We start from the raw sequence: 24255 nt of genomic DNA, 5'->3' as shown, positions 1-24255 counted from the left end.
AATTTACACTTTGACAACAAAATGTGAAAAGTAGCCATTCATCATACAAGAGTGCAGTAGTACTACTTGTGCAGCATCATATTACTGTGTTTCTGTCAAGTGGAGGTGTATGTGGTACCAAATGTTTTGGCATAGGCATTCTGCAGTCAGCCCAGAGATATCAAGTGACGAGGGGCTCGTTGGTATTTGACACGAAAACTGTTCCGTGACCTCCATGTGGATATCCATATGTCATCATGCAGAAGCTGAATCGTCCTTTGGTTTGCCTGTACAACTCTTTGCATTTTAGCTGGGTGACATTTACTCCCACCTATTTTTAATATGTGATCTGGATGCCCAACGATGCCAATTATGTCCTGCCCATGCCTTGATCTGACCATTAATCCATCCCTTCTGAAAGTGGAACCTACATGCCATAGATTGCAAGCTGAAATATTGAGTTTCATTTAAAAGGACAAAAACAAAATCCCGGATCTATTTGTCACATTTCTGATAGGTCAATATTGTTGGCTCGCTCTGTGAATGAGGTTACAGTTTGTTAGCATTTATCAGAATCACATGAACACTGGGAGCAACAAGAAGATTGCTGTTTTTTTTTTGGTGAAGCTTGAGTCATTTTGGACTTTTTTAAGTCACCTGTGTAGTATTTTGGAATATTCTTAGCAAAAGTATTTATAACAACAATACAGTGTTTTCCCAAACAATCTGCAGTGTCGTGGAGCACATTTTAGTTTGTAGTGCAATTCCTACCTTGAGCTGACAAATTAGAACCAGAGTACAGTGGTATCTCTACTTATGAAATTAATTGGTTCCAGAAGTTTTTTCATAAATTGATTTTTCATTAGTAGGGGCATATTGTACATTGAAATATCATAATTTGTTGCACAATCTTTAATACTAGCTACTATAAACCCTTGAAATTTATTGAAATGATGCCACAACAACGAACAAGAAAATATTATGTGTATTCTATACCTGTTTTACGTGCGTTACTTGGGCAAATTATCATCTCTTGGAACAATAAATTTACATATCAAAGCACTTCGGAACCTGAATAATTTGTATGTTGAAACATTCGTAAGTAGAGGCACCACTGTACTACTATTTCACAAACCTGAAGTACTTGGAGGCCCCAATACAATTCAGACATTTCTTAATTTTTTTGCCTGTACTCATGTTTTGTATACAGTCTCAAATTTTGATATTTTGAACAAAAAGGTGCAAGACTGGTAGAAGCTACTGGAAGCTACTGTACATGTCAATAGCATTTGTTGAGGATTTTGTCATATGTTCCTTGTAAGATGCTTATTTTAAAGGAATGCTGCTGTCCTTTCCTTGCAGGATGCCAGTTATTGGCTGCAGGTGCATCGCCTAGAGCACGGCGACGGCGGCATCTTGGATCTGGATGATGTATTGTGCGACGTCGCGGATGACAAAGACCGGGTAAGACCAGCGGGACAGTGTGCCTGTAGCATGATTAGCAGAAAAATGTGTTTGCATCGCACGCCTCTAGTAGCCTATCTGTCAGTGGTGCAGAGATTATTTTTCAGTAGAATGCTTGGAGTTGTTTCTTTGTGCTCGTGAAGTTGAAATCGCAGCAGCGGTTGATTGGGTTGGCAGGCAGCGTGGATGTTGTAAAGTACTCTGGAGGCGGAACCTGTGTGTTTGCGGTCGCGTGCCGCAAACCAGTGACATATTTGCCAAGACTGACGCAGACTGTCTGCTTGTCTTAGTTGTGTTTTGTTAACTCTTTAACTTTCGGTATTTTTGAATCATTTTAGCTAATTTGCCAGGATCTACCAAATATTTTGCTCTGTGACTAAATAAATGTGAACCTTATGAAAAGAATGTGTTGATAATCTGCTTTAAGAACAAAAAAAATGCCTTATTTCTGTTCTGTCGCAGTTGGCAGTGAAATATACTGTAGGTTAGTTTAACAGAAAATGAGCATTTTGGGAGAAAAAGTGAAAAAACATTTCGCTAAACCATATTGTGTGTGACACTGACTAAACCATGGCTCGAGTTAAATTTCAGTTTTTTTTAATCCTGATCACTGCATACTGTCTTTGAATTACCGTAAAACATACTATTTCCATGCCATATGTACTTTTCTTAAAAGTTTTTAAAAAGTCCAGCAAAATGAAGATGACAAGCCAAGAAGAAAAACAAAATCACATTGTTTGATTTTTAAAGATTTTTTTTCCAAATTAGAGTGAAAATAAGTATTTGGTCAACTACAAACAAGCAAGATTTCTGGCTGTCAAAGAGGTCTGACTTCTAACTAGGTCTAACGAGGTCTCCACTCGTTACCTGTATTAATAGCATCTGTTTGAACTCATTATCGGTATAAAAGACAACTGTCCACAACCTCATTCTCTCACACTCCAAACTCCACTATGGCCAAGACCAAAGAGTCTCCAGATCACAACCCCATAGAAAATCTGTGGAGGGAGTTCAAAGTCCGTATTGCCCAACAACAGCCCCAAAACATCACTCCTCCAGAGGAGATCAATCTGCATGGAGGAATGGGCCAAAATACCAGTAACAGTGTGTGAAAAGCTTGTGAAGAGTTACAGAAAACGTTTGGCCTCCGTTATTGCCAAAAAAAAAGGGTACATAACAAAGTATTGAGATGAACTTTTGGTATTGACCAAATACTTATTTTCTATCATGATTTGCAAATAAATTCTTTAAAAATCCAACAATGTGATTTTCTGTTTTTTTTCTTCCACATTCTGTCTCTCATGGTTGAGGTTTACCCATGTTGACAATTACAGGCATCTCTAATCTTTTCAAGTAGGATAACTGGCACAATTGGTGGTTGACTAAATACTTGTTTGCCCCACTGTATATGATGCCAAGGCCAGCATAGTACTGAATGCCTCTTCATTGTTCAAGATGTGGATATCGGATTCTGTTGCTATTTATGGCAGGAGTTGCTATATTTTAATGGGAAACACTGGCAGTCACATTCAGTAACCACTGATGTGTTTTAATATACAGTACATAAATCGCCTATGAATAGATTTGTTTAATATATCAACTCACAGAAAAATATGAAAAGGCCCTTGCCACCTTCATTTTTTTGTTTTGTTTTTGTTTGGATAGGCGTGGTTTATATGACGATCTTTATTTTGGATTTTTTGGGAATTACCTGAGGGTTTGTAAATTTTAATTCCTCAACATACACTTGACTTTTTCTGTGAAATTAATTTATCAGATAGTTTTAGTAACATTCTGCTTCAAGTGAGGGCTTTTCACACAGATTTCCCAGTTGAGTTTGACCAGGCTTTTTGGTAATAAACCTTGCCACATTTTATTTCAAATCGTCTTTGTAGATGTGACGAAGAGGAAGAACAGGCCCTTTATGTGTAAGTAACCCAATATATGAAATTTGACAAACAACCTTGTTTTGTCTATTTTCCTTCTTGAGAATATATTTAATGCAGACTGCCTGAAGTTACGAGGATTTAGATTTTTTACTTAAATAGACGATTATCCAAAATAGCTGTCAATTCATTCATTGTTACTGTTTTGAGTTAATTGATAATTGTTGTATCTTTAAATTGAAACACCCCTTGAAACTCGAACAGCTTGAGTTAAGATGCTGTCCAAAAGCAACGGTGTCCTCGCTTTAAGCGACGTCACTGCACAGGGACAACCGCAAAGCTACTGGCACCTCCCGTGACTCATCATGAGAATCCATTCCGCCAGGCCAAGCTTTTTAAAGTCTGGAAGGAATGCCGCTGTCTCTTTTATTAGCTCTCTCACATAAGCGTGCATGCATGCTTGTTTGGGGAAGATGAGCGGACTGTATGTTTTCAAAGTATTCATATCAGTAGTCTGCCAGGAAAAGTGGAGTCAATCCTTTTAAAAGACCTTTCTGTCATTCTGCCTTCCTTGGCCATGTTGGCGAAAAGTTATGCGAGGCCTTTTCTGTTTAAAAGTACATTTTCTTGCCCCTTTTTCTAGTCGGACCGATGACCACATGGTGGGTGTTAGGTGTCGTGCGCGCCTTTGCGACTTAAATATATGACGTCTGAGTGTCTGTTTGCAGGGGGGTTTGTACAGCTGTGTCCGCCATCCAAGGGGTCATCATCCATTTGTGACCTCTGTCAGTGTTTTGAATGTTTTCCGCATCTGTAGCTTGTCATCATTTTAGAATTTAGCCCTAAATTATAATCCCTTTGAAATTTGCTAAGTGTTAGTGCCCTAAAGTAACAGTTGTCATCCTTATGGTATTTTGAGTTTGACATTTCCTGAAATAAAATAAAATTTAAATGAAATGTATTGAAATATAATATACTAAATATATTGAAAACTTCCATCGAGCACCACATTTTGCAGTAAGGCTGCATACGTTTGACAAAAAAAAATCTTTTTTAAATCAAATTTTGCAATTCAATTTTAAAATTGTACATATGTTTGAATGCATAACACAAGAATGCTGAATTAAATGAATCATTACTTGTACTACTATCAACTGTGGGCTTTTAATGCAAATTTTGAATGTGACCTTTTAAGATAATTTATTTTCATTTTGATACAGATCACGTTTCCACTAATTTCTATCGACCAATATTATTACCAATACTATTCTATTTACGGACTGCATTATAGGAGCCAATCTAGTGTAGTGAAAGTGAATCCCAGTCCCTTATTTGATTGGCCATAAAACCAAGCGTGAGTATGGTAAAATTAAAAAGAAACAAACTCAGCTTCAAGAGGTTAGATAGTTGCACCAGCGGAAATGTAAATCTACATGGTAATTGTTTAGTCGTTAATAATAAATCAATTTAACAATAACTTCATGCTCGGAATTATAAATTTGAACTTCCACCAAATTAAATTTGTTTCCCCTTCCAAAATGTTTATTGATAAGAGGATTCAAAATCTTGTTTGAAATTTGCCAGTGATGTGATTTGAATGCAATCTGTTTTAGAAGTCAAACCACTCTGCAAACAAAAAGAAATCAAATCTTCAATGTTGTGATGCCACACCCTGGCTTATTGGGCAAGTACTTTTTTTCTGGACTAAGTCACACTAGCCAAACAAAGCGTAAGAAAAGTACATGAAAGTCGCAGTTGAGTGTAGCTCGCTTTTTTAGTGAGGGCAATTTTTTATTTGAAAAACCAAGAACAAACATTTTTTAAAGTAAAAATAATTAAACGGAGAACAACAGGCTAAATAGGCACCGGTGTATGTAACATTTCGAGTTTTTGGGGATAATTATATCCAAAAAAGGCTTTCGGTGGTCAGAGAGAAAAAACAGATATATAAGTCGCACTTGAGTATTAGTCGCAGTCATGGCCAAACTATGAAAAATGTGCGACTTATTGTCCAGAAAATACGGTACCTACCCACTTCATGCAACTTTGTGCTACTTTGCGACAAAATGGCTCTAGTGAAATCAAAGTTGTTTAAGGCAGTCAAAGTCAGGCTTTAACATATTGTGGGCGAATCTCTACATTTCAAATCAGGTTTTTACTGTGTTCGGGCTCATTTCATAACTAAAATGCTACTTGTGTTTTACACATTTGCACAATAATTATGTTATTATATTGAAAATGACCCCATTTATTTCATCTGGATGGATGAGATGTGTGCTACGGTGTGTGTGAGCTGAGTACAGTATGCGACGCGTGGTAGACCAGCAGACACACAGGAAGGTCGCAAGGTTAAAACAACCCTAAGGGGTTTCCCATGACGACTCCTTTATTCCTGTCTTGCGTGTATGTTTACATTCCCGTATTGAGCAAATGTGATTTACCAGGTAGTCTAGGTCGCATTCTGACCCATTCTGTCTGGTCCTTTTGTGTTTGAAGCAAGAGATCTGTGTGAACTCTTAACTTAGTAATTGCAAATTGCAAGACTCCTCCCTTTTTTAATAGCCGTAGCAATTTAATGGAGATAAGTTTTGACCACGAATAACCACAAAATTGGTTGTAAATTTTGAGTATATGCAATTGTGTACACCTTTTTTTGTGGGAGTATGGCAGACATCACTTGGCTTCTTTCGTTTTTGCCGATCTTGGTCCAGAACCCTTTTTAAATAGCAAGGATTCATCTTATCATCAAAGATATTGTTTTGGGTCTATGCCTGCGCTTTTGTTTGTGTTCCTCTGCCAGGAACATGCCTGAGCAAGAAAACAATTAATAAACCACAGCATAGCATCCTTCGCCCCTCAATAAAGTGAGAAAGTGAGTTCCTTGAACATGTGGATTAACGGCGAGCTCGTGCTCCTTATCGCTGTGCAAACCACACCCACCCTCGGCCCTCAGATCCTCGCGGGTGAGCGTCGGATGACCTCATTCCTTCCACGTTCGCTTTCCTCCCTCTTCCTCTTCCCGCGTTCCCCCTCGGCAGCCCCCTAACGAGAACAAGATGACGAGCGGGTGCCAAATTGAGCCACAGCAGGACATCTCGGTTGTGATTGATTGGTGCATAATATGCTAAATGTGCTATAGATAACTTTTTTGCTCTTACTTTCCACATTAGCTACTTTTGGGAAGTAGGTTATTCTGTGGTTATTATTGCAACTCAGCACTCCGAAGCACAAAAAAAAACGACAAAAGGCAAAATTTGGAATAAATTTGATCTTGGATCAGTGGCGCCACCATGAGTTTTGGGATGTTGTCCACCGGCAAGTTCGCTATGATCCAAAGAACACAAAATTATTTTATGAAAAATCGGCATCCAAAGCCAGCTTCACTTGGCAATATGACTTTTTTATTATTATTATTTTTTTACAGATTGAATCTGACATTGCAGGGTAAACTTGTCCATTTACATGCTACTAAATTATACCCGATGGATGAATGAAAACAAATTGTAAATTAACCTTTATGTATTCAGCTATAAAGTATACATAAAGAAAGTAGCATAAAGTGATACCAGAACTCTGCCATTTTTAAGAAATTAAGGGGCAAATAATTATTCATGCCACTATAAAACATAAAATTAAAATAACTAGAATAACCAGAACCCACCAGATTTTCAGGTAACACGGCCCTGTTCGACTTGTTTGTTGAAAGACAGTCGATGAAATACCTCAAAAAAGGCATCTCACACAAAATGTTAAGATTTCTTACACTGGTTGTGAAAAATGACATTAGTATAAGATAGAAAAGCTTTTTCAATACTAACAGGTTTCAACTCCTCAGACTGCACAACCAATCTTCATGGCATGTTGAGATATGTTTTCCTATTGACAGACCTCTTGGGAAATTTATATAAACTCTGGTGGCTTGTAGATGTGTGACTGTCCCTTGTCCTTGCACTGTTGCCTAGTGATTTTACTTCTTCATTTATAGTCTCCTTTTATTCTGCATTCTTCTGTAATGATTAAGAATCCAGAGCGAAAACGTGTGTATATAGGCTTTATCCAGTCATGCTCAATTAGCACATTTCCATCTCTGGTCGCCCTTGCGTCCTTCCTCAATTAGATTTTACTGGTGAGTTCAGGCACCCATGAAGACCCACAACATCGCACTAAACCCGGCACAACCGTAAATGGACACGAGATGGACAGATTTGAACTCTATTAACGGATGAAATGTAGCCAAAGCAGAATTTTTGAAATTTAACTCTGTCAGGGTGGCCTGTTGGATGAGTGTATGCGTGTGTGCCTCGCAGTTCTGGGGTCGAGGTTTCGATCCCAAGTCAGTCCTCACTGTGTGGAGTTTGCATGTTCACCCCGGGCTTGCGTGGGCTTTCTCTGGGTCCTCCGGTTTCCTCCCACATTCCCCCAAAAATTGCCTTAACGCATCTGCACAGCCCATGCAACCTTAACCCTCAAATTAAAACCCCAATGATCTGAAAGTGTGAATCTGAATGAGAAACAACTTTAAAAGTGAGTCAGATCATTTTTTTTTGTTATTTTGGAATGCTTTGTTTAAAGCACGCTTGTCCCTTAAAGTCTAAATATGGATGAAACCGAACCAAAACAATTGGGTATCCCGTTGTTTGGATTTCCAGTAGATTTTCTCATATTCACTTTGCCAATTTCAACACGCGTTATTTTTATATTCTCAACATGTCATAATCGTAATTAGATTAGATAACTTTATTCATCCCGTATTCGGGAATTTTCATTGTCACAGTAGCAAGAGGGTGAGAATACAGACACAGGAAAAGACATTTTAGACAAATAAATAGGTAATAAATAAGTTAATAAATAAATCCTTAATCTTTGCCTATGAGAAGGTTTTGCAGTATGTCTGATGTGATAAAAGTGATAAAATTCTGTATGTCAATTGTGTTAAAACTCATAGAGGTGGATCTTGAAATCATTCTGTTGTTGACATGAGCTCAACTTTTGCAGTCCAAGTCTTCCCTCTTGTGGTCTTAGGGTGCCATCGCATTTTTTCAGATTTGAACTCTGTACCCCATGTTCATTTTCAAAAGTATGTGGTGTTCTGTTTGTTATTAGCAGGATTTGCAATGGAGAAACAATTGCATAAACCTTTAGTTCCTGGTTGTGCATGATTGTTAAATCCCATTAATACTGAGTTGGACATTTTTATTATTATATTCATTTTTCTTTAATATCAGTATGGTCTGATTTGTGTTTGTTGTGTATACAAAGTGGGGAAAATATGTATTTGATTAGCCACAAACCTGTTTAAGTTCTCATCTCATTTTCTGAACCGCTTTATCGTAGCTAGGGTCGCAGGGCGTGGTGGAGCCTGTCACAGCTGACCAGCTCCTTGAGTGGTCTAAAAATTTTGGAAGGAGTTCAACGTCCCCCAAAACATCACTGCTTTGCAAGACATCGGCATGTAGTAATGGGTTCATATACCAGCAACCTCAACTCCGCTGATGATTTACAGAAAAACGTTCATCTCTGTCATTGCCAAAAAATGGTATATAACAAAGCAGTTAGTTTTGTTATTCCCCAAATACTTATTTTCTATCTTCATAATTTTAACATTATTTTAATGTAATACAAGGGGGTTTATTACTATACTATTTTTAACAGTGACAATCCTTTATAATACGTATAATATTGACTCCATCTCATTCTGGTCATAATTAGTGAATGTGAGGTCTTAATATTTAAACTGTCTTTAAATGTTCATTGGCTTCCTTAAAGCTGCAGTTGGCCTGTAAAGCTACGTATGGATATTGCATTGGGTCACCACAAGGGTGCAGTGTAAGATCACACTGAGTTGGGCAGCAGTCAATGGGCTTCTCAGTCATCACTTTATAACCACTTCTTGGATGTTTTCTGATTTTTCTCTCATCTCCTTCATCTCATTTTCTGAACCGAGTTTTCCTCAATAGGGTCGCCAGGGGTGCTGCAGCCAATCCCAGCTGTCTCCGGGCCAGAGGCGCGGGACACCCTGAATTGGTGGCCAGCCAATCGCAGGGCACAAGGAGACGGACAACCATGCGCACTCACACCCATACCTAGGGGCAATTTAGAGTGTCCAATCAGCCTACCATGCATGTCTTTGGAATGTGGGAGGAAACTGGAGTACCTGGAGGAAACCCACACAGGCCCGGGGAGAACATGCAAACTCCACACAGGTGGATCTGACCTAGATTTGAAACCAGAGCTGTGAGGCCAACGCGCTAACACCTCATCCACCGGGCCGCCCGTTTTATGATTTTTGAGACTGATAATTATAGAATATATAACAGTGTTTATCAGTCTCAGACCTTTCTTCAATGTCAGTCAAGCACTTGTTCACAAGCGATCCGTGTATGATCACAGTACACACCCGGTGTAGCTTCTCCGTCATCACTTAGTTCAACCACTCACTTGGTGTTATACTTCCACGACTTGTGATTAGAATAGCTAACAAAGTGATCTTGGGACTGATGGAGACCTCCCTGAACTGCCGGTCAAGCAGTTTAACAGGAAGAAGCTGCTCTCCTAAACTCCTTGACCTCAATCAGCATTGTGCATAATAAACTCAACTGCACCTTTGTCGTCTCGTTTCCATCCTCTGATTGTTTTCCAGCCACGCTAACCCAAACAATCCACTAAACATTCCCGTGTAGGCGGATTTTGAAGCTGCAGGACTAGATTTTCCGGCCTGTTAAGTCCCGTTTTAAACCATTACCAAAGGAAATGTTTGGCCCGATGTTAATGGGCGAGCAGGTTTACATTTCTCATTTACATCTTTGACGTAAAGTTTCTCAAAACTCACAAGTGTCACGAGTCAATAGCGTCAATATTTTGCTTTAAGAGTTTTCATTCATTGACATTCTAATCTCTACAATCTCGCATCTATTGAAAAAAAAGCCTTTCTAAAAGAAGTCAATGTAGTTTAACTGGAATACTGAAATGATGAAATATTGACCTGAAAAAAACTAAAATCTGTTGAATTGAAGTGTAATTTATTTTACAGTCATGTTCACTGGATCAAGTAGGCATTACAGCCTGATGTAACGAGTGAAAATGCAACAGAAAATGACAATTTGGGGGCTCACGCTCTCATCTTGAAATGTTCTAGGTGCGATTAATCCAGCAGAAAATATTAGCCCATACCAATACGAACAACAACCAATGTGATTCCACCCACTTTGTAGCAGTTTTTCCTGCAGTTTATTTACTCTGGTCAGTGATTGGAAAGTGTGTAATGAATGGGAAATCCTGTTTTAGTGCTGTCAAATCCCTTTCCTGTAGTGAAACTTTAGTACTAACCCAGATTCCCAGCGTAATGTATCGATATTTGAAGTGAAACCTAATAAACCTCTTTTTTTGTTGGGAAAATTAGTATTCACATCGAAATTTATGGCAAATGGAGATTTTTTTGTGCTTTCTGTAATGCTCTAAAAAGCAGTCAACGTGCCGACTAATATTGAAATATTTAACCTCAAGTGTGATAAGGAAATACACAGAGACGGTTCTGACTATTACCTCAAGTATGACTTCCTTTGTTTGACCAGACTTGAATTATTTTAACTCAGAATCAGGGTAGAAACAGGCTCACATCCCCAAATAGGTCTACCATTCCCCTCCTCCTCGCCCATCATTGTCACTGTAATTGCCCCGTAAAAAGAAATGTTCGCAGACATATTTAGTCCTTTTAACTCCCTCTTTACTCACAAGATTAATTGCCTGGAAAAATGACATTCCGCTTGTTGTCTTTTTGCCTCACACCACCCGCTTTTTTCTCTCTGGAGATTGTCTCTCCTTTCTGTTATTGCATTTTCTTGGGCTCTCCAGAACTGAGAACATGCTGAACTTTTGCTCCTGTGCGATTTATGAATACCAATCAAGACCAGCCTAATGGAAGTGATGCAATTGTTTCCTAATCTTTGTACCCGTAAGGGCTGCGTTTTGCTGGAAATGTCGATATGAACTTTTCCCCTAATTAGTTAAAAAAGACAGAACTTGATAGTGATGGCATTATGAGCTCAAAACTGTGGCTAAAATACTCGCTAAAATTATGTTATAGGCTCCACAGTGGTCGTTAGCGCATCCACCTGACAGTTTGAGGGTTTGATGCCTGTCTGGGTTTTCTACGAGTACTCCGATTTCTTCTCAAACCCCCAAAACATGCATGGTACGCTGATTGGACACTCCAAACCGTCCAGTGTGCGGACTGTCAACCAATTCAGGGTATACCCTGCCTACTGCTCATTGTTGGCTGATAAGCTCCAGCAACCCTTGTGAGGAGAAGCTTCTTGGAAAATAGATGACTGAATCAATTCTGTTTACATTCTGTAATGTCGTACTCAGTTGTGTAGATCTTCCCTACCAGTGTACTTGTATCTGGTCATATCCAGCCCCAGAATACTTCAATTTCACTCAAAATTTCCACAGTGTTTTATAACTTCATGTTCCTCAATGTAATTTCCAGACAAACTGATTTTCAAAGTCAGACTATGAAGTATTTGCTTTCCCTTGCCAGTACCGGATGAAGAGTCCGCCCAGCTGTAATGTTGGACTTGAGCCCCCTGGAAAGCTAAGGACATCCGCAAAGGGTGGAATGAAAAACTGTATTTACAATTCATTACCAGTATCCTTTCCAGAACCTCTAGTCCCAATTTGTGGCCTCTAGGGATTTTCTGTGAGTAATTTATCAGAGTGGTGAAAATTCAGTGCCAAAATGGCCTAGTCATTTTCCGCAGAAAAAAGAAATTTTGTAAGCATGTCTCTCATGTGTGGACCTAACAAAAAGAAATTGTATGTTGCCCAAATGTCCTCTCAGAGCTTCTTACCACATGTTAAAACTTGCTTGTCTCGTTGATTTGTGATATTCTGTGCCAGCATTGACTTTGATGTGGTATTTTGATGTTTTTTTAATCGCGTTTGAGTGACACTATGTAAGCTGAGGATGTGTTCTAAGCGTCTTCTAAGGTTAGAGTTCATGTTTGGTCAGTAGAAGGAAGAGCAAGTGATACCCTCAACTCCCGAAACTAATTACTTATCCCCCGTGTCTTAGCCCTGAGTTTCTGTTCCTTGGCTAATCGCAAATATCCTCAATTGTGAACCTCCTTCAAGACACTGCTGCCCTGAATATTATTTGTTATCTTTAATGTCAGCAAAATGCAAGTGATGACTTATCACACCATTTTGAAGTAAATGACTCCCCAGTGAAAACAGCGCTGTCTGAAATGTAAAATTGAGCAAAAAGTCAAATTATTTTCTGCCAGGAAAAAACATGGCTTGTATTAGAGAGCGAATGTCTCAATCCCAACAGTCAAGACGATGTGCCACAGCAAACAGCTTCCAATCCAAACCCTGATTTTGTTGTTACTTGGCCCCAGGCACCTTTCCCCCCCCCAACAAATTAGTGAGTGGTCTTTTGATATGAGTGACACAACCTACTGTTTTTTCACAATGAAACTGAATCTTTTGCAATCATTCAGGCCTTAGCTTTTCTCAATTGCGAACACAATGCAGTCGTCAGTAAACTAAACTCACAAATGTGACACTGGGAAATGGAAAGGACTTATAAAACACTTTCAACACTGATAGATTTTCTATACTTGTTATTCATTTTAAGACATTAATGAATAATTTTCATATAATTTTCTCTCGTTTTTGTGTGTTTCTCACATCTTTCATACAAAATTGGGACACTGACCAATTTTAAAGGGTATAGTTGGTAGTTGTGTGAAGACCGTGGAATGAATTAGAGAATTTACATATAAAGTACTGCTCTACTTACGAAAAAAAAGTTCTGGAACCAATTAATTTCGTAAGTAGATGTACGACTATATATGTTCTGGGACGAACGAAGTTTGTTTCCTGCTCAGTTATCCTACCTGTCGCGTGTCTGGCAGACTTGACAGGGCTGATGTGTGGCATGCAGTCACTGCCTTGCTCAAGGGGTTGCAGCTACAATTTTACGCATTCTTTTAAGTGGGTTAGAACTTGATTTAGTTTCCAGCGATTTGCAGAGGACCAGGAAATGGGCAACCATTCATGTACACACTCATATAAGCACAATTTAGAGTGTTCGACCAGCCTACCATGCATTTTTTTGGAAAGTAGAATGAAACTAAAAATTTTAAAATTGACATTAAATCATCTTTACAAGTGTGAAATTGCCCAACTGTGGTGTCTTATGAGCCTTACATTTGAATTATATAAGATAAACATATTGGTACATGTATAGTAGTCTGGTTGATCTCTCTAAATTTCCCCTACGTATGACTGTGCGTGAATGGTTGTCTGTTTCCTTGTGCTCTGCGATTGGCTGGCCAGCATTTCAGGGTCTCCCCCGTTTGGTAGCCATAGATGGCGTGGATAGGCTCCAGCTCCCCCCACGACCGATGTGAGTATAAGCGGTATGGAAAATGAATGAATAAAATGTCATCAATGCCTCGGCCAGGCATGGTGGTGGACCTCCATCTAATCCCTCCATGGTGTACATAAATCGCTTGACATTTTCTTTCAATGAAATGGCCTTGTAAGAATCGTTATAATTTTTCATACTGGTCGTTTTTTGCCTTGTTAACACTGCCTCTCCTTTTACACGGGATGTCTATGGATTCCTAAAGTTTGAAATGAGAAAAGAAATGTTCCAATGTAATTTAATGTGATTTTCATGACATTTTTCCACCGTGAAGAGCAATGTACAGCATTTGCATGATTTGTTTCTTAATAAATGCAGTAAATTCTGCTTGAAGAAATGTGCTGAATGTCCCGATCGGACCTATTGAATTATAAAAGACTAGACTAATCAGCGACATATCCTCAACCACATTTGTCTAAAAAAAACACAAAAATAAATAATAATATGATAAAGGCAGTAGGTTATACACTCTGCTATAGCTTTTGCTCAGACAGTCTTTCGCATTCTAAAGTTCGGAAGAAACATAAGCCTTAAGCTCCATAAATGGTTGTCAGATATATATTTCATATATATTAAGTTATTTGTTTGTTGCTTGTAAAATCTTTTTTCCTGTTAGGGGGAAGAACATTTTTAGTGAAGCATTATAGTCACACACAAGTTACTTCATCAACTTCATCGTCTATGCTCCAAAGCGCAACATTACCTGCTGCATGCAGACAGCGCGAGCCGATAATGTACCGGACTTGCAACTACGTCATGAGCCGTTAAAATTCCACCTTTTCTCCTTGTCAGCTGAGCTGGGAAATTGGGTTTACACTTAGAGCTAAATACTGGTCCTGGATTTCTTCGTACATTTGAAAGGGCATCGAGTTGCACTGCCCTACACTAGATGTGAAACGTAATGTGCAACTATGCCAAAGGCCAGTTGAACTTTTTAGGAAGCTGCTTATCCTGGGTCTCACTTGAAGTTTTCTGCCTGATTGCAAGTTATCTGTTTTTTGTTTCCAAACCACTAAATCGCTAACTTAGCGAGCAGACTACCGTACTTTCTCGCATATAAGCCGCTCCCGCGTATCAGCCGCACCCTTAAAAGTGCCTTCAAATCGTTGATTTTTACAATTTCTCGCGCATAAGACGCCCCCTGATTCACAATTTTCACCTCCATATTCATGGTTTTAATAGGGAGTACAAATGTGTTATTTTGAAGGGAAAATCTTAGTAAAAATCATCGCACGTGGTTTTTCTGAGATAGTGTATGAATCAAACGCACATTATTAGGGTCAATATCATAAGGAAGTTAGTAATTCATCCCGTAATGGTTCTTTTCCTACTGCAAAACAGAAAATAACCAACAAATAGTAAATATTAATTTGCGACGTTACTGTTGGAAAAAAGTAGAGCAACCCTGTAAGTCTTGTGCGCATATAAGCCGTACCCATGATTCATTATTTGTTACAAATACGGCTTATATGCGAGAAAATATGGTATGTATTTTGAGCCTTTTCTCATATATTTAGCAATGCTTTTATTCATTTGGAAGGCTTGTCAACAACACTTTGTTCCCCTTGGCTCAGTTAAACAGTTTGTTGATTGATTTGTTGACACTAATGGTTTGACTTTTTTAAAAACGATGCCGAAATTAGGGAGATTAAAAGTTTCTTCAAAGTGCATGCTATAAAGCTGAGATAAATCCCACAAAGTTCACTTAATAGAGTTGTTTTGTTTATTAACTACGGTTGTTCCAGTATTGATGCAAGTAAAGTCATTGTATTAATCTTGTCTGCAAGCGAGTTTGCTTCTATATGCTATTATGTGTTGGCGTGCAGGTCGGGCAACTTAATTAAACGAATACATCAACACTCTCACCACCATCTGCATTTCTTTAACGGCCGCTGTGCTGCCTGCGACATGTTGATTAGGTCTGTGCAAAAACCGGTTATTGAAGAACGGTAGCTAAATATAGCCAAGCGGCACGATTAACGCTGATGGCACATGATGCATGGCGCTTATTAACGCCGCCACCGCTGGCCTTCCCACCCACGTTCCCGTCATTACGGGCAATGCCGCTTTGGTGGCACAGGTCTGTTTTTTTCCCGCTAAAGCATTCAACTTTGGACTTTTAATATGCGATCACTTCAATAAGTACTTGAACATCCTGCTATTGCAAGTTGTCCTACTCAGAAATCTTGGAGGGGTCCGAAATTTTTTAACGTCGGTGCATGTCCACTGTGAAAGATATAATCTAAAAAGAAAAATCCAGAAATCACAATGCGTGATTTTTTTTGTTTGCAGAGGAGAACTAAAAAAACACACTTTCCTGATTCAGGATCTCATCTTGAAGTGGAGTTACACAATAGGTTGACACAATGAATATTTTGCAACAGCCTACTAAGTTTCTTGTGTCTGTGAGCTGTCCTGTTGAGGAAAACATTTTGTAATTTATGGGAATGGTTCTTGCCTGCTCTTTAGTCGCTTTGGAATCTCAGTGTTTAGATTATGCAGCTGTACTTGCAAAAATATTGTCTCCAATGAAGTTGGAACGTTGTGGTTAACAAAGTGCAATACAATAAAACAATAATTTGTAAATCATGTTTGACGTGTATCTAATTGAGTACACAATAAAACAAGTTATTTCATGTTCCAACTAATAAACATGATTGTTTTTGGCAAATATAATCCGTGACTAAGAATTTTATGGCTGCACCACATTCCGAAAGGGCTGGGACAGGGGCACGTTTCACATTGTTATAACAATTTTTAACAACATTATGGAACTGAGGGCTAATTGTTCCAACTTTAAATAAAAAACAACTTTGAAATAGTCTGGGGTCTCTTGTCACAATTTATGCTACAATATGCACCCAATGTCTGGATTGCAGCCTGGGAAGTCTAGTACCTATAACCTTTTACAACAAAGGCATGCTGTATCATGCAGAATGTAGTTTTGCTTTCAATTAGACATTAGCAGTGTCTGTGGAAAAGATTTTGCTTGAATGGCAGTGTATGTTCCTCCAAAACCTAAATATATCTTTGAGCATTAATGGTGCCCTCACAGTTGTGTAAAGTATTCATTCGATTGGCACTAACACAGTCTTAGACCATCACAGATGCTGGCTTTTGAACTGAGCGCTGTTGACAACATTTTTGTCCTCTTTAGTCCAGATGACATTGCATCCCAGATCTCCCCCCAAAACTTTGATTCCTCTTCAAAGTTTTTGACTTTGCAGTATTGCATTTTAAATTGTCTCAGGCACAGAAAAAAAATCTGTGTTTCCCTATTTAGAAATTACTTTTTTTTGCACAGTAGCATCATCCAGTAATGCCGAATGCCACATGGATTGTGTTGACTGACAATGCTTTCTGGAAGTATTTCCCAGCCCATTCTTAGATTTTGGCAGTGTTGGTGATGCTGCTTAAGGAATATAGTCACATTTTGATGATGCCGTTGACCATAGATGATAAACCCCAAATGTCATTTTTGTACTGTTAGTAACATTGTCATTAAACTGACTATTTTTCTCTCATTTCCCTCTCATTTTCTGAACTGCTTTTTCCCCTTCATGGTTGCGGGGGGTGCTGGAGCCAATCCCACCTGTCTCCTGGCTGAATCGGTGGCCAGCCGATCGCAGGGCACAAGGAGACAAAGGACAACCATGCACACTCACACCAATACCTAGGGGCAATTTAGAGTGTCCAATCAGCCTACCGTGCATTTTTTTGAAATGTGGGAGGAAACCGGAGTACCCGGAGGAAACCCACGCAGGACCGGGGAGAACATGCAAACTCCACACACATGGACATGACCTGGATTTGAACCCAGGACCCCAAAGCTGTGAGGCCGACGTGCTAACCACTCGCCCCACCGGGCCACCATGACTATTTTCTAACATGTGAAAATCAGCCATAAGTATATGCGTGTCTGCAAACGTGTGTTTTTTTGGCCTCTACTCAGCTATTTAATGTGGTAAGAGTGGGGAGTTCTCATAAGGTCACGCCCACGGTTTGTAGTATATGCTGCAGTGTGTGCGCACACACACACATGCACCTTGCACTTTTTATTAGCCTCATTACATCCAGCTCCAGCTGACTCCAGCTCAAATGTGAGGTGTATGCATCTTTAAAGCCCTAATGGGAAGAAAAAGTCTTGATGTGTGTTACGTACATGTATGCCTATGCGTATTCTGTGTTGTTTTAATAGGAGTCTGTCCAGCATGCTATTAATGCTCTAATGTCAAGTCAAGTTTTATGTTCTGGAAATGTCAACAAATACTAGAGTGATTTAAGTGTGTGTCCAAATGTATGTAGTACTAGTTGTGTGTGATGTTAGGGGGACGTTTGCACGACCAAGTAAAAATGTGTTTTCATCACTAAGTATAGCACATCCTGGTGCATACAGTGATTGTAAATACAAAAAAAAAATTCTAACATTTATGTGCTAGAAGTTAGGCATTAACATTGCTAACATGGCTAAATTATTTATTTTACAGCTGTAGTGATTTTGCTCTTTTTAAGCAGAAAAGAATGTGTCATTTGAATGTTAAAAATTCTAAATAACAGTAAGGAACTTTTTCATAATTGCATTATTTCAATTATAATTAGCCAAATATTTATTAAAATATACTGTAAAATTATCTGATTTAATTGATCATTAACTGTATGTGGATTTCCTGAGTTAATTACAACTAGGCAGTTAGACAATGACAAAAATGTTACTAATATTTATATATTCTATAATTGACAGTTAATAAATGATCAAAATATCATTAAAAAAATGAATACAAATTGTAAAACAATGTTTTGCGTTGTGACCAAACAATTTGACAGACAAAATTAATACAAGAACTATGGCAGGATTATGGTGGGATTATGTCAGTTTGCATAATATCAAGCATAAGACATAAAATTTTATACAAAAGCATATTGCATTCACTTTAAAATAAAAAAAAAGGCCTGGCCGTTTTTCAAAATTATTTTATTTTATACAATTATTTTCCCCAACTCCGTTTTTTGAATTAATTTATTTTGAGGGTCAATTTAGAATTATCTTTTTCTTCGTTTTTTTGTGTGTGTGTGTATCCGGTTGGTTTGAATACATCATTCAACATGGGATGGAAGGAGGAGTCTGAGAAGGAATTGAGTGAAACTTGCATGCATGCCTATTTGGGTTTAGGTTTATAGAGGTTGTTTTTTGCCGTAAGCTACGGCCTACAATAGCTGCTTTTGAGAGCAACAAAACATAAACCCCAAAAAGCAAGTAAAATATGTTGTTGATGAGTTTTTCTTTCATATGTTTGCCTAATGTTGGATGGTTCATTACCTTGCCCAGAGTTGATTTAGTCCCCCTAAGCAGTCGGGAAGAGCTTAACTTTGAGCCCTGGGCGTAAAAAAACATATCCTGAGCTTTTGCTGTCATATTATGGGTTTTGATACTTATCCTTTATAACTCATGTGTCTCTTTCACATCCTCCACTACAGTTGATTGCCATTTACGATGAGCAGGAGCCCCACCACGGTGGCGACGGCACCAGCGCCAGTTCTACGGGAACCCAGAGCCCGGACCTGTTCGCTACAGTGGACCTCGGTACGATAAGCGGCGCCTCTGCCTTCCAGCCCTACCAGGCAGCCAGCGAGATTGAAGTCACACCGTCTGCCCTGCGCACTAGTAAGTTCAATTAGAGTTGAATTTTCTTTGTTTCATCACGTTTTCAGGCACATAATTAAGGTGCTCATTCCTGTGACAGTCACCTGAATTTATTCACATGTTGACCAGTCTTTCATAATTTGTACATTCCCGTATTCAGATAAGCAAGTCAAGTGCCATCCTAAAATAAAAATGCTAATTTCTGTGACATTTAGAGCAAATTTAGTCCAATTGCAGGGGTTGGATAAAACATTTGGTGTAATTTAAATCAAAGGTGACTAAAACATTTTGCGCAGACTAGTTTATCCTAAAATGAACATTTGACACTGCTCAAACAATGGCTGGTATATTGAAAGGGCTTAAAATCCCTTTTCAGTCCTATGGAAATTGAAATTGCCGTATTTTTTGGACTAAGTCGCACTAGCCAAAGACTGCAGAATGAAAGGGGAAAATAGTCACACTGCAGTATAATTTTTTGGGGGTTTAATTGATCAGAGGCCAAGAAAACATGTTAAAATAATAGTAAAATAGGGGACAAGAGACAAAATAAACACCTGCTATTGTAACATATTACATACATATTGTTTTTTGTATAACTATAGCTAAGCAGAGCAAAAAAAAGTGATCTATAAATCACACTTGGGTATAAATAACAGGCCCAACCAAATTATGAAAAAAGTGTCTTATAGTTCGTAAGATACTTTTATTAAAATATCTCTTAGACAATCTTGGCTAAGTATAGCAATGGACCTTGGAAATTATTTTTCTGAAGCGCTGAGTTGACACTAGAATTCTGTAGTTCCTGGTCCCACGCTCCAAGCGCCCCACTTCTCAAACCCCCACTTGACATTTATGAGTTTGTTGGCTCTCGTGTTTCAAACAATCTTGGTTGGTTTGTGTATTCCAAATAAATCTGCGCAACAGTTCATGACACTTAATCCTGTCAACAGAACATTTTCCACGTCTCTTCAGCCAGGAGCAGCCACCAGATTTTTAAGTGTCGTTGATAGGACGATGGAGGGGGCAGTGGGGGATGGCTTAAATTGAAAGTTAGAGTAGTTGTACTGTTTACTGCCGGGCTTGTTTTTGGACCCCGTCCTCCCACACGAAGCAACTTTGAAATGAGTGATGAGTTGAAATGTAAGCAGGCTCTTCCCTCCCTCGCATTGTTGTCGTTCCCACACTGTTGAGCCGACTCCAGCCTGCCGCCTCGTTAGGCACCAGTCGCCCGCGGTGGCGTGCCACTCATTAACTGACTTCATCAAGCACTGGAGTCGCAGCCGCAGTTTAGCTTATCGGATGTTGCCACCATACTCCTTTCTGGCATTATTTTTGCTTGTGTAATTTATTGAGATTTACAATGATTAATTCAGGTCTTCTTTGATAACCTTGAGGAAATTCACCCATTCTAAAATAACCTGGCAATTATTTGGATTATGGATTTGTTTTACCTTGTCTAAATCCTCAGAATTTGAATCTCTCAACAATGGATACTCTCAGATTTTTGTTGTTGGCTATTCCATTAAAAATAACTGATTAGCTTTGTTTTTAATGAAGACGTTTAGCTTTATTGTGGGAAAAAAGCGAACAACATTTTTGCCCATTTTCTGTCATGTTACAAGCCAAACAAGTCACTGAATCAGAATTAATTATGCTGGTGCATTCTTTTGTGCTGGTACTTTGAGATATAGTATAAGCCTGTTATTGAATTAAGAGTAGGAAATTAAATAGCAAAAACAACTCATTATTCTAATGCAATGAACAGCGGTACCTTGACATACAAGCTTAATTCGTTCCGGGACTGAGCTCGTATGTTGATTTACTCGTAACTCAAATGAACGTTTCCCATAGAAATGAACTAAAAACAAATTAATTTGTTCCAACCCTCTGAAAAAACACCCAAAACAGGATATTGTATTGGAAAAACATTTTTATTTGTTCTAATTTGCCATCTATTAACAAAGTAACAAATAACTAGTGGTTTAATAGTACTAAAATGTGTTTAATAGTACTAAAATTAGACGGATTTCGTGGAGGGGAGAGAGAGACGGACAGAGGGGGGGGACTTTTTGCACGGCAACACCCTCGTAACATAAACAAATTTAAATGAACTTGGATTACGATGCAGACACTCAAAAATAAATTTAATCTAACCTTACACTAAACTTAATTGTAATTTTGTTTTAAATTTTGATACCTTTCTTTTCCCGGGTTGACTGTATTTGCCCCACCTCCACCCTGACTTTCAGATGCAACCTATCGAGGGTTGTTTGCTTTTGTATTCCCTTCAAAATATTCCGAAAATGATGCACACATGTCCTCACAATAGGATAACGCACGACCACATGCCAATGAGAAGTAGTATATACTCCTCGCGATCGCTCCGCCATTCGCACTGTCATGATTTTGTTTTTTGCTTCCCTTTTTTACCCCGTCAGATATGCCCTTGCACGTCCGCCGCAGCAGCGACCCCGCCTTGTTGCGTCTTAACGGTCCATTCAGCGGCGGCGATCCGCGGGCCCAAGCAGAAGAACCACCGTCACGGAAGAACCCGAGCCGATGGTCTACCACTGCCGGCTTCCTAAAAGCCCGCCACACCTCGGGCACCAGTAGCTTGGAGAGAAAGGTAAGCGTGACGAGTGCTCATGAACCAAATGATCAGAAATGAACTTTCTTTTTCTGGTTTAGAGTAAAGGCTTAGACACGTACCGCAGCTTGCCACGGGATGCTGGAACGTGGGCCAATCAGCGGGAGTTTCAGAGGGAGACGGCGCGTTCGTCCCTCAGCGCTAATCACCCAATGGTGGACCGATGGCTGGACAGGCAAGAACAGGTATGTGTGCGCTTGCTTGAGGTTGGCAATGACGTGCTGCTCATTTTATATGTTGAGATGCACCAATCCCACATTTCCAATTGGTTTTGCCCAAGGCATACGATTTCAAGGTGTAAATATTTCACAGGTGTTGCCTTCCTCCATTTATTTCTTGAGGGTGTGTAGCCATAATCTTTGATCTTTTCACTTTCATGGATTACTTTTAGTTATTTTCAAACCAGCTGTAAAAAGATTTTTTTAAGGATTTCTGAAGAAAGTGTAATGCTAAGGAAAAAAAGCGGAAGAAAGCGAATTGCTATTGGGGAAGAACAAGACTGTCACGACATGCATTGTCAATTAATCGCATGGTAAATATAAAAAGAAACACGACAGAAAGGGAATTGTTATTGGGGAAGAAAAAGACTGTCACGACATGCATTGTCAATTAATCGCACGGTGAATAAAATAAAAAAACAAAGGTGATTTGCTGATTAAACTTTGCCCATTGATCGCCTATAAGACTCCAGTTCGTTTCACATTTATTTACTGGCCATTAATACACCATTGAACTAAAGTTCAGACATACAAATCAGAAAAAACGTTTATATTAAACGTTGTACAGCTTTAGGGTTGTGGCAAAAGACATTCAAAAGTAGTATTAACCCGTTTTGCCTGATATTAATCGATAGCTTTGTTCTCTATAATTCAATCGTGACGGCGAAAAGGTGACATTTGATGCATGGTTTACAGCATGTGCAAACGATGCGAAAAATAGAAAAAGGATTCAACTGAGACAATATGCATGACGAAATACAAGACAAATACACTTTTTTATTTAAACAGAGTAAAGCTTACAGTTTGCAACTTGTTCCAAAATCTTCCGGTGAACATTTCAAAATGAAAGGACATCACATAAAATGCAGATGTCTGCACATATATCAGATTCTACAATAAATTAGCTTCCAAATGGCACCCAGTATGAAAAATCTGGTTGGCCAAAAATTTAATAATTTGCTTTCAAATCACATTTTGTATCAAATGAACTTTTTTGATGTACTCAAATTAGCAGAGAACGAACCTTTTACTACATTCATTGAATTTTTTATTTATTGTGTAATGACATACCATGGTTTAACAGCTCATATTGAACATAAAATGAGAAGTAATATTTGAATATCTTAAAATATTTTTTTGTGGCCGATGACATTTTAACACCATAAACTACTACGTGGACATGTCCGACTGCCAATTGGCTTGATCTGACATAAGGTTGGTCAAACGGACCAGTAGAAGTCTTGTGCTCTTGTCCAATTAGCTTTGAAAGATGTTGAACAGGTAGGCAGGGTTGCCATGGCAACTGCGAGCCTTTCCTGCCGCTGCGGAAAATGTATTATATATAATTTATATATGCACACAGAAGTAGAAAAGTGTGTGTGTGTGGTCTGGTTCTACAAAACCTCGCTATAGTTTTAATATTTCGCTTCATTCAAGTGCACTCACATAACGCACAAACACACACACGCACACCAAGTGTAGTCATATTGTTTGAATTGAACGTGTGTGCGTCCGCCTGTGTGTCCCAGGCTATTAGGGAGCAATGCGGTTATCTGTCATGGTGGGCTAGCAAGGGCAGGCGGCACTCAACTCACCAGGGATGTTGTTAGAATGACATGCTGAAGGCCGACTGTGTCCATACGCATGCACGCACCAAAACCGACCTCCCCACCACGCACGCACGCACGCACGCACGCACGCACACACACACACACACACACACACACACTGTCTATAAGTTATAAGGGTAGATAAACTGCTATGGTGAACATGCACACTGAAGAATATGCATTTTTTCACATGAAAAGCTCAAGATTCATAACACACACACACTCAAAGGCTTGTTAGGAGAGTCAAAGAAGTGAGCATGTGTATGTCCCTCAGGTGCATTTTTAGCAAGCGGAGCGCTCATAAATCACATCTGAAGCATGTTCAGCTTTCACGTGTGTATTTGAAAGAGAAAGAGAGAATTGATTCTATACATGCAA

The 24255-nt window shown here is 39.0% G+C and overlaps 1 protein-coding gene across 8 annotated transcripts in view; it reads left to right on the top strand.

Annotated features, from left to right (window-relative positions):
- The window catches only part of pard3ab (par-3 family cell polarity regulator alpha, b), a 115610-nt gene that overhangs the window by 15952 nt on the left and 75403 nt on the right, over window positions 1-24255 (top strand). For all 8 annotated transcript variants that reach the window (XR_013304145.1, XR_013304146.1, XR_013304147.1 and 5 more), the window contains exons 2-5: window positions 1342-1443; window positions 19237-19423; window positions 21841-22028; window positions 22091-22234. Coding sequence is in view for 5 of the 8 variants with exons in the window: in XM_077614727.1 (XP_077470853.1) it covers window positions 1342-1443; window positions 19237-19423; window positions 21841-22028; window positions 22091-22234 (621 nt within the window). In the remaining 3 variants the exon portion in view is untranslated. The remainder of the gene's footprint in view (window positions 1-1341; window positions 1444-19236; window positions 19424-21840; window positions 22029-22090; window positions 22235-24255) is intronic.

The sequence above is a fragment of the Stigmatopora argus genome, chromosome 12, assembly GCF_051989625.1.
Source record: "Stigmatopora argus isolate UIUO_Sarg chromosome 12, RoL_Sarg_1.0, whole genome shotgun sequence".
NCBI classification, from domain to species: Eukaryota; Metazoa; Chordata; class Actinopteri; order Syngnathiformes; family Syngnathidae; genus Stigmatopora; species Stigmatopora argus.
This window is presented reverse-complemented; position numbering and strand designations above follow the sequence as displayed.